We start from the raw sequence: 13,820 nt of genomic DNA, 5'->3' as shown, positions 1-13,820 counted from the left end.
GTACCTTGAGTTGTATTCTCCTTGATTTCTTTTGGCACCTCAACAGTGAAAGTGGGTTTTCTCGGGGTACTCCTGTTTCCCCCCCCCACATCAAAATTCTTTTTACTTAGGATTTATAGATCCCAGTCCTGAAAAGAGGCCAGTCAGAACACAATTTAGTCATCTCAAAATTTTAATATGTTCATAGAAAAATCATAAGTTATAACCAAGCTGATGCACTGCTTGCATCTCTCTGCTCACTCCACGTCAACATCGACCACATCTTCTTTCCCGACACGATTCTTCGAACACTGGTGGATGTGATGCTGAACCTTCGTCGTCTTTCTTCGTGGTCTCTCCGACTGGCTAAACCGCTTCTCAGCTTTTCCCGACGCTCCTCAATTAAATTCAATAAACTATCAACTTCCAGGTCATTCGTGACCATCGCGTCAGATGAATAACTTACATGCCACTCCTGTCCACTTAACTTACTCCGTACTCAGTTAACTAATTTATTCTTGCCTTGTGTGGGGTGAAGAGAAACAATAGTTTTTGACCGCCCCTGGTTATTTGTCGTTCGACTTTCGGAGAACGAAAGAATAAGTTAACCTAAATACCTACAAAGTCTGTCTCTATTCTCCTTGAGTGAGGTGAGTTTCGTTTTAGTTGCTTCAAACTTCACTCACAAGCTTAAAAAATACATTTGTAGATGAACGGATATGTTTTTCATACACAAATTTAGTTATGAAAAAAATATACTGAAATATGTATTTGTTCCTTTAATTGTTTTGAACAGTATATATTAAACAAAGTCAAATTCCAACAACACAGGATCAACAACATTTCTCTCTAAGATTAATATGCAAGAAAGTAATCATTCAAGACACTATGAAAAACAAAAACAGAAAAACCATGTTTCCCATAATTTGATTTTGTACTGATGAAAGGAAGATAAATATTTTTTTCTTACTTTCAAATGAATTAAATATCCTTCTCTTACTCAGCTAGTTTGTTTCACTAAACTAAACCACGCTGCAACTTACACTGACTTCTTCTGTTCTAACACCATCCAAGAGATGGCGGAGCAGTTCGTGGCTATCATGCTGCTGGAAACCCCGGAATTGTGGAGCTCTGAAACATGAGATAAAACATATGTTTACAGCATAAAAACTAAATTTAATTTTTTGCTTTCCAAGTAAGCTCTCTGTGGGTAAAAGCAAATATTCTTAATCATAGCAAACTTATATTAAATACTATAATAAAACTCTTACACAACTAAGAAAGTTTTTATGATTTTACTGAAGTTTCAGTTTACACCCTCTTCTGAATAGGGTGTTTAATGGCAATACCACCAATGCTAACAAGTTTTAGTAAGCAGGACAAACAACTAATCAAAGAACATCATAAAAATGTTAAACACAGTGTTCTAAATAAACATCTGAACATAACTCATTAAAACTGGTTTATTTATATATCTTGAAGCATTTATTAAAAGGTGCGATGATGCCCCAAACAAATGTGGTGAAAACATGTGCTAAAATATTCTTCTGTTGTAACAAAAAATAATTAAGGTTTAAAATGTGTATCAGTTATTTATTAAAGTCAGCAAAGTTTGTTTATTTGTTGTTAAGCATAAAACTACACAATGAGCTTTCTGTGCTGTATCCTTCATAGGTACCCAAACCAGGTTTTTGGTGGTATGAACCCACTGAGCCACTGAAGGGCAGCAATAGCCATGAATTCCAATAAAGAGAATCTTTAAGGTGCATACACTTAAACAAAATCTCCCATTTTTTTTATAAAGCTTCATCTTTCAACAAAAAGGTAAATAAATCATATTTAAAAAATAGCATTGAAATCTTTTATACATAAAGTAATTTGCTATTTATGTTAAACCAATGAAGCTATCTCTAAAAGCAATATGAATATAACATACTTTTTACAGATCTGCCCAAAGAGTTGTCCTACATTAACCACACTGCTTTTTTTTTGTGAGCAACTGTTCAGTAGTTTCAGGAACAACAGAAAAGACTTGGTCAAAAGATGACAGTCTGGAAGCTTCACCTGAATAGAGTTCTGTAAGAAATACACTTTATTTGTACTGCTATGCTTTTTCTTCTTACTGAAATGGTATAACATATCATTCTTTGCACTGGTTATTAATTCACATAGAACTTACAATTTTATTAGATCTGCCATCACTGATAATGGATTCATTCAAAGGAAGACTGTTTCCATCATCCTCCACAGGGGCATCCACAGTCCATAATGCATCACTTTGACAACGTGTTTCGAGAAGGTTGAGCAGATATGGTGTCTGATTAAGATTCTGCTGAGACAAGTGTATAACAAACAAATAGTACACTGTCAAAATAACAAGATATTCAGAATTAAAAAAAAAATTGTTTGTTGGTAAACAACTCTAAAAGTACCAAGTATTTACTGAAAATAGAGATATTTCAAATTTAGAAATGTTGTTTCTGCATTATGGGTTACACTGATCATTTCTGAACAAACTAAATGTAACTATGTTCAAAAGTTCAGGTAGCAGTGTTACAAGATGTATGATTATCACTAAATCAAAGTTAAGTCAAATGAAATTTACAAAGTCAGTAAAGTGAGAATTACAACTGAAAGTTTTATTTTTTGGCAACTAATGAAGAAAAAAAATTATGTATATTATACTGGATGTCCAAAACAAGTATTACAGTAAGTTACTGGTACATGTGAACTTCAAACAAATTTTGTTATTTCTATTTTGATTGCATTGCTCAACTTTAAAAATGGCAGAAATAACCGAAATTTTTTCTTAGGTTCACCTTACATTTCATAGTATAATTCATGAAGTACAACACTACCAATTACATATTAACTGGAGGTTAATCAATACTTAATATACTTAACTTGGGTTTTAATCAATTATAAGTTTTAATACATTCTAACCAGATCCTTTAACCAGCAACTAAGCACTGAATATATTAATGTTCATATTTTAGAGCTAAAATAAAAGATAAGAAGGCTTGAATGAGATGTAAAATTCAATTATATTTCAAAGTGTAAGTCAGAAACACTACCAAAACGAGTGCAAAATTTTATGAAGAAATTTCACGAATGTTTTTAGAAATTGAAGTTTTTAATAAAAAATAGAAGGTTAAGTTAGGTTAAAAATAAACTTCATTTGACATAATAAAAAAAGGTAACTCCAAAAAGTATACTTGTATAAAAATACAATAAGTTTACAACTTGAACAAATGTAATCAATACACTTTTACTTTCCTTCTTATAAGTCAGGTAATGAGTAAACATATTTTACCATGCCAGTATCTGCAACCTGTAGATTCTATTTAAAAAAAGCAAATAATTAAATTTACATGACTAAACAGTGATTAATTGTTGTAAAAATCACTTGAAACCTTTTACCAAGGGCACATGGTTAAGAATATTTGTTAAATATGTATGTCAGAGTTAAAACAACTTAAAGGTATTATATAAATTAAAGAAAATACTGTATAACATACTGAGTAGAAATATTTAATGCAACAGATTAAATGTTGCCTTTAATAACTAGACTGAACTTAATTATAAGTTACTTATCCTTGCTTAAACATGCTTCAGTGTAGATGACAAATTTATTCAATGAAAAGTAGAGAACTGTTAGAATGTTTTCCCAAATCTATATTTTGATTATGTGTGTGTGTTTTTTTATAATAAAGCCACATTGGACTATCTGCTGTGTCCACTAAGGGGAATCAAACATCTTATTTCAGCTTTGTATATCCAAAGACTTATTGCTGTCTCATGGGGGGGACTTGTGTTTTGAATGAGATGTATATATCAAAGGGTGTAATATAAACCTTGATGAAGAATTAACTGTTAAATGAAACTCCATTTTGATTATGAAGATTTAGTGGGAGATGGTTTAAACTGCTTTAGCCACAAATTATTATAAGTGGTCTTATGGGTCAAGTAGGACTATGACTTAAATACTACATTCTAATTAAATTCTTGGCAACTTAATAGAATTGTAAAAACTACATTTTGTAAAGTTACTAAATAAATAAATAAGCTTGATGACTGTAACAAAACTTTGTTTGATTAGGTTGTAAAAAAGGTTTTGAGACACTTAAAATGACCCATTAAATTATGACTGAAGTATTATACATTTGAGGAATTGTGGATTTGAAAGATGTTATATTAACCTGTAATTTCTGAAACCCATAGTACTCCCACTTTAACCGTATTCACATAATTAAGTTACATATTTTTCAAATTTAATTATTTAAAAAAAAGGCAATTTTATCTCTGTGGGTAGGAGTCAAAGAGCATGCCATAACACTTGTAGACTTACATTCAAAATGTATTAAAGTACTAATTTATGAATGTATGTCAATAATGTTGGCATCAAACTGTAAGTTACGATTCAAATTTGAGGATTAAATATTATGCAATTGGTACATTATTATTTGCTTTTGTTCAGATTACACTTTAAGACATCCACAATAAGTATATAGTTTCTTATTTTGTTTTAGTTATTTGTTTAGATATAATTACATCTACCACAGCTGTTATTCTCACCTCTACCTTTTTTGGAAGTATTTATTTCCAACCACTTTTCTCAATCAAATGTTTATAACCAAGGAAAAACACTCGTTTTGAATTGCATAATTCTGCCAATTTTTATAAAGAGTTAACACAAGAAAAGTCACCTTTTTTGTTGAAAGTTTAAAAAATGGAGTAAAGGCAATATAATGATAAAAAACAATACTTTTTTTGGACCCACAGTTTAGTTATGTAGTCTGGTATTTGTATAGCAATTTATCATAATGGTGTATCATAACCAAAATGTGATTATATTCTAGGAAACTTCATCAACACCAATAAATTTCTTCTAAAAACTTGAAAAAATTATATACCCACACCTAGATAACAACAAACAAACAATAATAAATCCCAAGATACAACAAACTACAAAATATTCCACTGCTGCATACCATACATTCAAGATATCAACAAAAAATACCCAACCTTTGAATAAAACTTGTAACGAAACACAACATTCCAGTAAACACCAAATTTATTTTAAAACCAGATACAAAAAAGTCCATACTATTTAAAAACTACACTGAAAAACACAACACTAACACTATTTATAAAATACAATGCAACAACTGCCACAACTTCTATATTGGAGAAACAAGCAGAAAAGTGGAAACCAAATTCAAAGAACAAAAACCTTCACACTGCAAATCAAATAAACACAGCATAACCATAGAAAACACCCAGTAAGAAAACAAATATAAACAAATGCAAAATCAAAGAAGCCTTACTTATGTAACAACTCAAACTAGCATTGAACCAATGTAAAGAAACTTTTATAGCTATACTAATTAATAATCTCACATCTAACTGCAATGCCCTTTACAATCCTGTACCCATTTACACTCTCATCTGTAAGACATGTGCCCAGCAATGGTCAGTTGCAAACTCTTTCTTAAACTGAAGATGACTTTAGAAGGTCAAAACATTGTTCTCTGCTTTATTAGTAAAAGTATTAATAACCACACCAGCCATCCTGAGACACCTTTTTACTTCAAGTGGGTTTCTCATCATCATGCTAGGGTAATTTAGGTTTCCTCATTGTTTTTATGGTGGTTACAAGTCAATCAAATCCATGAACCTCACACACAGAGTTAAGTTACAAAAAATTACATTTAAGAAAAATGTTTATAGTTATTTAAGAGGACACAGATTACACAAATGAATTTTGACAATCTTTAGATGAAAAATATTTTTAATCTTAAAATCAAATTTACTTTCCATGTTGGATAGTCAACATCCCAAAAGAAAATATTCATGAGCAAATTTTTAGATAAAAAATTTAATATGTAATTGAAAAAACCTTGATTCTGTATAAAAAACCTTGTAACATTTACTGATAATCTGCAAAATTGTGTAGAGGTATACATACATTATCAAAAATTATAATATGACTACTCTTGTGGTTTTTTGATGGTTATGGACCTGGATGCAAACCAGACCTGAGTCACAGTTAAATGGAATGTTTGTTATTATATGTTATCACTGAATATATAGAGATAAAAAGAGAAATAAAAAAAAATATTTTATGGTGCAAATTTAACAAACCTGCATTACTGCATTGAAAAAACAGGTGTTTCCCAAGTTCTGGAGACCCTAGAAGAATATAAATTCTATTTATCATAAATAAATTTTCTATTTCTTTAATACAAGTAATGTGTAACAAATATAAAAGAAAGTATTTTTTATCAAAAAACGTAACTAATGTTATAGTTAAGACAACTTTCAGGAGCTCTGAAACCAGACTGTTAGATATGCAGGACTATTTTACTTAAATTTAATATTAGGTTACAATTTAGATAGTTATAAAGAATAAGTGTTAAATTGAGTATTTTTAGAAGTAATAATATTTGTGTATGTAAATTTTTACAAATCATCTGTTGTGTAGTTCAAGTGTTGTAAACTGATGTAACATTACTTGAACCTTTTAAGTTTTTCTTGTTGTTTCATTGAGTCACAAAACATCATAATGCCTTGTAGTGTGTAGGAAGTTCTAGGCCTCAGTCAGGAAATGAATATACAGATTAGTGCAAGTAAGACAAAGTTAGTTAGATAAACTGAGTGATTTTAAGATTAGCTATAGGAAGGTGTGTCATGGCAGCTTTTATTGGGTAATAAATGCAGATTCTACTGCAATAACAGAGGAGAGAATTAATAGTTTGTCTTGTCAATACAGGTTCTAAAGTAATTGAAGCAGTCTATGTGGACTTTTGTTGTAAAAGACAATTATGTAAAGCTCTGTATACACCACGAGTATCCAAGAAGGAAACAAATAAATTTATCACTGATGTATTGTGGTAACAGAGTAGAGAATAATAATGATTTGTTTTGTCAATTGGGTTCTACAGCTAATATAATTGAACTAGTCTGTGTGGACCTTTAATAAAAAAGAACTTTGGATTCAACTGTGGTAATTAACTATGTAACCAACATGTGTGTGTATATATTTGACTTGTTTTAATACATAATATAAAATATGCGGACTGTGTGTTTGTTTATTATTGACATTTATTGCCAACAAGTCACAGACATGTACTTAAAGAATTGCAGTCCTATAAATCTCATATAGATATGGTAATCAAATATCACAAGCCATTTGTGAACCCTGTAGAGAAAATGTGTCAAATGTAGAGTTGTTTATTGTAAATCCTCCACCCTTAAAAAAAACAAAACAGGTTACATTTGTTTGGTTTGTTTTGAATTTTATACAAAGCTATTCAAGGGCTACCTGCACTAGCCATCCCTAACTTAGCAATGTAAGACTAGAGGGAAGACAGCTAGTCATCACCACCCACTGCCAACTCTTGGGCTATTCTTTTACCAACAAATAATGAGATTGACTATCACATTATAACACCCCCATGACTGAAAGGGTGAGCATGTCTGGTGTGATGGGGATTTGAACCTGAGACCTTCAGATTATGAGTCGAATGCCTTAACCCACCTGGCCATACCTGGCCTTAGACAGGTTAAGCATCTCAAGTTGTTCATTTTGAACTCTGATGAAAATTTGAAGTGGCCAAAGTTTATAAGTGTTAAAACCTGTTGATGCATGTCTTCTCACACTGTCACCATACTCTTATGCATGCAGTCAAATACATAACAATGGATCATACAATGAAATGCCATGCCAAAGCAGGAATAAATAACTTATAACAACGTTCACCTTTCAGCAAAATGCCTTAGAGTTTAAATGAACTATTGATAGCAATAACAGACTATATGGGGCTTTCGGGTTTACTATGGACACTCAAATCTTTTAATATGTGAACCAAGATTCAGATAGAAATTCCTTTGCTCTCACATCAGTTACAACAAACCTTACACTGCAGAAGACATGGTGGACTTAACTTCATTGAACAGTAACTGATCATGCTTTCATGTTATATGAAAGAAAACTGTTTACCAAGCACATTTTCATAAGCTGTAGGAAAGACATAACCAATGCAGCAAGCAACCCAGTAAATAAAATATAAAGAATGCAGGCCTAATGTGAAGGCCATGGATTAAGTCTACAAATGAGGGAGATGTTCTTTACTAGATTTGTCTCAAACTGCAACCACACACAAAGACCTATACTAAAATTTTGAAATAGTGTACAAATAAAGATGTGCTCATATATAGGGTGTCTCAGATGTCTGGACCCACAGGAAAAAAAAAAACATTCTTAATTTACTTATTTAAATTGCATGCCATTAACAGCTATACACATCAATTCTTGATATACTGTGCCATTTGGGTGTTTTCTTTCCTGAAGTATGTACAACTGATATTAAAAAGTGTGTTTATCTTCAGGAACATCTATCTTTCCCATAGGTCTAGACTTCTGGTATACCCTGTACATTACAGTAGATAGATATTTAGTGTATGATATCTAGTTATCACATAGTCGTGTATACTGGCTTTGTCTCTTGAAGTTCTCTTAAAAGCCCTCCATCAGGGACACAATATAAAAAAAAAAGTATTGATACCAGCATATTAGCAAATTAGTACTTAAAAAAATAAGAAAAAGCAATTAAATTCCAAAATTATTAACAGGAATGTTGCCTACCTTGGGTGCTGGTGGCAAGCCATTGGTTGATTTGACCAAAGAGGATTCATTATTTTTGGAAGGTTTTCCAGAATCCTTAACATTCGTCTTTTCCCCTTCTTTATTGGAGAGGACAGTTGAAGATGACGGGTCAGTTTGACCTTTACCACAAAAACCTCCTGGTGAGTATATTGATTCATACAGCTCTTATGAACATAAAAGAATTCTATCCATTAATAAAAAGTTTAACAAAAATAAACCTTTTTCCAATTCTTTTTTAAAACATAGGGATAAATATAAGGCCCTTTTTAACAACTTTGGTGGGGACTGTTGATGTTCTACTAATGTTTCTAAGCTAATTTCCAAACACTCCTGTCATGAATACAAAAAATAATTTCAAAGTTCAGTGTATTTCTGTCAAAATATAAGACAAGCATAAATTAAGACTGGAAACAACTACTGTTCAGAATGCAAGACAACTCATCCATAGGTTTGTAAAACTTCAAAATAACTGGACATATCTAGGAAATGGTGATTAGTCTGTATATATACTTCAGTGGTATGATTCTTTACAAGATAAATAATAAATCCAGAGTTGATCTACCAACCATGCTGAAGGGCCAGCTGAGGTAAGGATTTAAAATACCTCTGTTTTATCAATTAAAAAGTTAAATAACAGCCCCTTACTGTTAAATGTGCCAGAGGTGGATTGGGTGCATAAATGTTTAGGGTTACACTCACAGTGGTACTTACTGAAAGGCAATCAAGCCCAGTAATAATCATTCTTTTAACTTAGTGATCACTTGCCTGTTTTTGCTGTTAAAATATTCAAGTACCATTGATCAAAAGACAGTAGTGAAACATTCCCAATTTAACTAATTGGTACTGGTTAAATCTTCATTTATTAAAATGTACTTACAATACACACAGTCTTTAGTCATCACCATGCCAACTCTTGGGCTACTCTTATCAATGAATAATAGGACTGATTGTCACATTATAATGCCCTCATAGCTGGTGGAGCAAGCATGTTTGGTAGGACATGGATTTGAACCTGTGACCCATAGATTGCAAGATGAGTGCTGTAACCATCTGGCCTTCTAGCCTGTAATCTCATGTTTTCTTATGAAGACAAATTGTTTTAAATTGTCTGATATTTCTTTTCACATCATCTACAAAATAACTTATAACTGAAACATCGATATTAAATAGATGTTTAGATTTATCCACATTATTAACATTTGTTATTTAAAAAGTAACAACTGGATTTTTTATCACCCCAATCAGTTTTTTATATGGGGAGTACTTCCTAGCTGTGTAGATAAAACTTGTGAATGTAAGAAACATTTGCAAATTTGTGGTCTTTGTAAAGATTTCTTGTTTATTTCTAGTTGAATCAGTTGAAAAGCAACTTGTAAAACTAACAGTCATAAATAGAGCATCTGAAAGCTGGGCTTATTTTTTGCCTCTCAGAAACCGTTTCTGATAGAGTTCCCTTCTAAACTTCGAGTCTTTACACCATACATGTTTCAAGATGACAATCCTTCAGATAATCTACCTGCATGACATTTCAAACTTTTTTTAATGGCTAATAAAAATGACATTTATTTTACTGATTTATTTTATTTTTATTAAATTTATTTCACATTTATTGATACCCACCTTTTCTTGTGTGCAGGTTGTGAGTTCAAATGCCCCATGGGCCAGCAATAAGTCTATAGATTAACAATGGTAAAATCAGGGGTTCGATTCCCCTCAGTGGACACAAATGGCCCAATGTAGGTTTGCTATGAGAAAAAACACACAAATACCTGCCCTTTCTGAAATGAGTGCAATAAAGTGTGATAGTCAATCTCACTATTCACATACTTCTAAGCAGTAATTATATTGTTTAAAGTAAACTCAATGATTAGTTGAAATTTGATGATATTTATATTCATAAAAATAATCAACTACCGTTTTTATTCGTTTATAAGACGATTCGCTTATAAGATGGGTCCAAACTTCACCTGAGAGATTGTCGATATTCTGTTTAGACTCGTTTATAAGACGAAGGAAGGAAAGCAGGTAACGAGAGAAAAGTGAAAAAAATGGAAATTAATAGAAACCTAATTTTGGGTTTCAGGTATCGATATTCGATTTCAGATTAGAAGGAGAAAAATAGAAGAGATAGAAAAGTGAAAATAAATGAATAAATCCAAACTCGGTGTTCAAGCGTTTAATGGAATTTCATCAACTATTTTATTTACTGTATGATAAATATTCATATTTAAAACACATAACAAAGAACAATCTAATGCACAAAACTTATCACAACATATTTCAGTATCAAAGTACGTTTATGCTAACTTTTAAACCACATTTCTTCAAAGTATTAAAAGAGTTTATGCAAACTGCACTTTAATAGAACACAGCAAATCAGTATGCAAGTTATGAAATTGAAAAGCCTTCAAATTATTCGTTGTCGCTATCTCCAAACAGTTCATAAAACTGCTCCTCGGACAATCCATCATCGTAGAGGTCACATTCCTCTGTGTTCTCCTCCTGCTCTACGTCATCTCTGCCGCCGATAAACTCACTGAAAAGTTCATCATCCTCACTGCCGTCAATGGAATTGAAATTCGCATTTGAGGAACGATCTGATAAACTGAGTGAACTAAATTTATTTTCTATGTCTGTAGACCTCGCCTATAAGACGGGCCCCCCAATTTGAGCCCAAAATCTCGAGGAAAAATCCCCGTCTTATAAGCGAGTAAACACGGTAATCCAAATTAGTTTTTGATTATACCAACTACCCATGTAATTGGAATACTGCTATCAAACGCTATTCGTCTTTGTAAATGCCACTAATTTTGAATTGCTGAGTAGAGGTAAAGCAAGCTTCTTGTAGCACCCATTGTCAACCTCTTACATCACAAAAGGTTGAATATAATAATATCCTTGTCTACCTACAATTAAGTAAAGTAAATAAAATAAAGTGACATAAGAAATAACTCATGGTTCTGAAGAAATAACTACAAAAGTTCCCACAATAGTGACCAAAGGATTCTCGTAAAACATTTAAAAAACTTAGGAACATGCCAACTTTGACAATGTTTTCACTTGTGATAACTTTAATTTTACTTGCAGTCTTATTTCACACTTAGCCACCAATAATGTATTGGTAAAGCAACTTTCTTTGAATAGTTAATGTAGTGTCCTCTGTTGAAGAAACAATAAATGAATGTTAGGAAAGTGTTCAACAGCAACAACTGTAACACTCATTCAATTCATAAGTTACTGTTTTCTGCCATGATTAATGTGAAAAATATTTTTTATTTTCACAAAGTCTTAAAAAAGAAATAAATTTGTGTAGAATACTGAGTGTAAAACATCTGTTTGCATATGTTAGTTTACCACTAATGTTCAGTGGTCTGACCTAGCACTATGGAATGGTAAAAATTAAATAGACCAACAAAACTATCAAGTTCTTGCTCTAGTAGACCACAAATTAAAAAAGGTTATGAAATCCTTTATCAAAAATTAGAATGACCATTTCTGACAACCCCCAGTGAAAAAGGGGCAATCAATTCTACCCCATTTAACCATTTACATTAGATGCACTTTTGCAGAATCCCCAAATATGTTCTGTTTCAACAGAAAACCAAAGCTGAGAGTACAAATATTTTTATTTATTGCTTTTGAAGTTAATATGTCACACCATGTTGAAACCTTTAGAGTGTATAATTCTTTTTGTGGTTCTTGGCACACACGTTTTACTAAATCTCAGTAACTGCTGGTTGACTAAAAGACAACATACTACTGCATAATAGTGCAAGTGGTTAAAACAGGTGATCCCCTTCAGATGGCCTTTTGTCCCATTCTTGGGAAATGGCCTAAACCATATCCTTAACATTGTAATAAAGCTCAATTAAAAATAAACTATTAAAAAGTATGAACCAACTACAATTACAACAAAGTTCTCCATTTATATAAAAACAATGAAATACCTGAAGATACAGAAGGCGTGGGCTTTATTTTGCTCAGACCAACATGCTTTCTTATAAAGTCCACACAATCCTCTAATCGACGGACAGTGTTAGCTTCCACTTCATCATCACACTCATAACACCTTTAAGAAGTCAAATTTCAAACTATAAATATATACATCAATATTTTAATTAACAGTTATTAAGCAAGTAACAATATCACACTAGACTTTTTCTCACTTTCATACAGATCAAAAGTGCTGCACTTAGTCACAAAGAAGGTCAAGCACTTCAGGTTATAAAATATTCATGAGAAATCAGTGATGTTGAGAAAACCCACTTGTAGAGAAAAATATACATGTAAAAAATGGCTTGTTTGGGTTGAGAAAATATTTTACGGAAAGGAGTGAACAACGTTTCACTTCAGGGCATTTGAATAGCCCAATCTTCTTCTCCAAAAGAATAACAGATGAAGAACAGTGAACTATTCAAAAACGCTTGGGTTTTGGGTCTTGTGAAAATCAGTACAACTTTTATATATGATCTTGTGTGCTAAGTTCTTAATTAGAATCACTCTAAGGCTAATGTTTTAGGTTATAACTAAGTTAAGTAAAACCAAACATTCAATACACTAGTGTTCCATTATTATCTATTCCAACATGCCATTATTCTTGCATGCCCACAAAGATGTTGAATTTGTCACAAATATCAGCTCCACATTTAAATGCTTCATTATTAGATCTCTACTTACCCCTAAGATGCTGATTCAGACAGTATATGATAAATTATCTCTTCATGGTTGAAAAATTAGTGACCATTTCCTTGTCAAATATAATTAACTGTTTCTACACGTACATGTTAATATACTGATGTCCATGACAAGTTTTAAAATAGTTGACCATAACAGCCATGCATTACTTGCTGACAGTTTGACAAGTTAATGAGTTGATTTTCATGAGATTGTTGTGTTTTATACCAGTAGAAGATAGAACAAGATACAGCAGAAATATGTTTTCTACTAACAATAATACTGTTAATCCTCTCACTACAGACATATTTTTCTGTGCATATCATAAGGTTTTACCTAGTTATTCAAAATTTAGAGTAATTTATTATCAGGATATACAAATAAACTCAGCATCAAAATGTAGCTAACAATACAAATATTAATAAGTTTTAGGTTCTCAATTTTGCAAGGCAATAGTTTTAAAAAATTTTCCATTTCCCTTGTATTAAAATTGTGATTT

The 13,820-nt window shown here is 31.8% G+C and overlaps 1 protein-coding gene across 4 annotated transcripts in view; it reads right to left on the bottom strand.

Annotated features, from left to right (window-relative positions):
- Positions 1 to 13,820, bottom strand: part of Usp16-45 (ubiquitin specific protease 16/45) — a 68,580-nt gene that overhangs the window by 38,016 nt on the left and 16,744 nt on the right. For 2 of the 4 annotated variants that reach the window (XM_076517272.1, XM_076517275.1), the window contains exons 5-10: positions 12,595 to 12,716; positions 8,627 to 8,811; positions 6,124 to 6,171; positions 2,159 to 2,308; positions 1,916 to 2,055; positions 1,023 to 1,110 (exon numbers count right to left, since the gene is read on the bottom strand). In XM_076517272.1, the coding sequence (XP_076373387.1) occupies positions 1,023 to 1,110; positions 1,916 to 2,055; positions 2,159 to 2,308; positions 6,124 to 6,171; positions 8,627 to 8,811; positions 12,595 to 12,716 (733 nt within the window). The remainder of the gene's footprint in view (positions 1 to 1,022; positions 1,111 to 1,915; positions 2,056 to 2,158; positions 2,309 to 6,123; positions 6,172 to 8,626; positions 8,812 to 12,594; positions 12,717 to 13,820) is intronic. The other 2 variants (XM_076517273.1, XM_076517274.1) reach the window with 2 other exon arrangements.

The sequence above is a fragment of the Tachypleus tridentatus genome, chromosome 8 (genome assembly GCF_004210375.1).
Source record: "Tachypleus tridentatus isolate NWPU-2018 chromosome 8, ASM421037v1, whole genome shotgun sequence".
Taxonomy (NCBI): Eukaryota; Metazoa; Arthropoda; class Merostomata; order Xiphosura; family Limulidae; genus Tachypleus; species Tachypleus tridentatus.
This window is presented reverse-complemented; position numbering and strand designations above follow the sequence as displayed.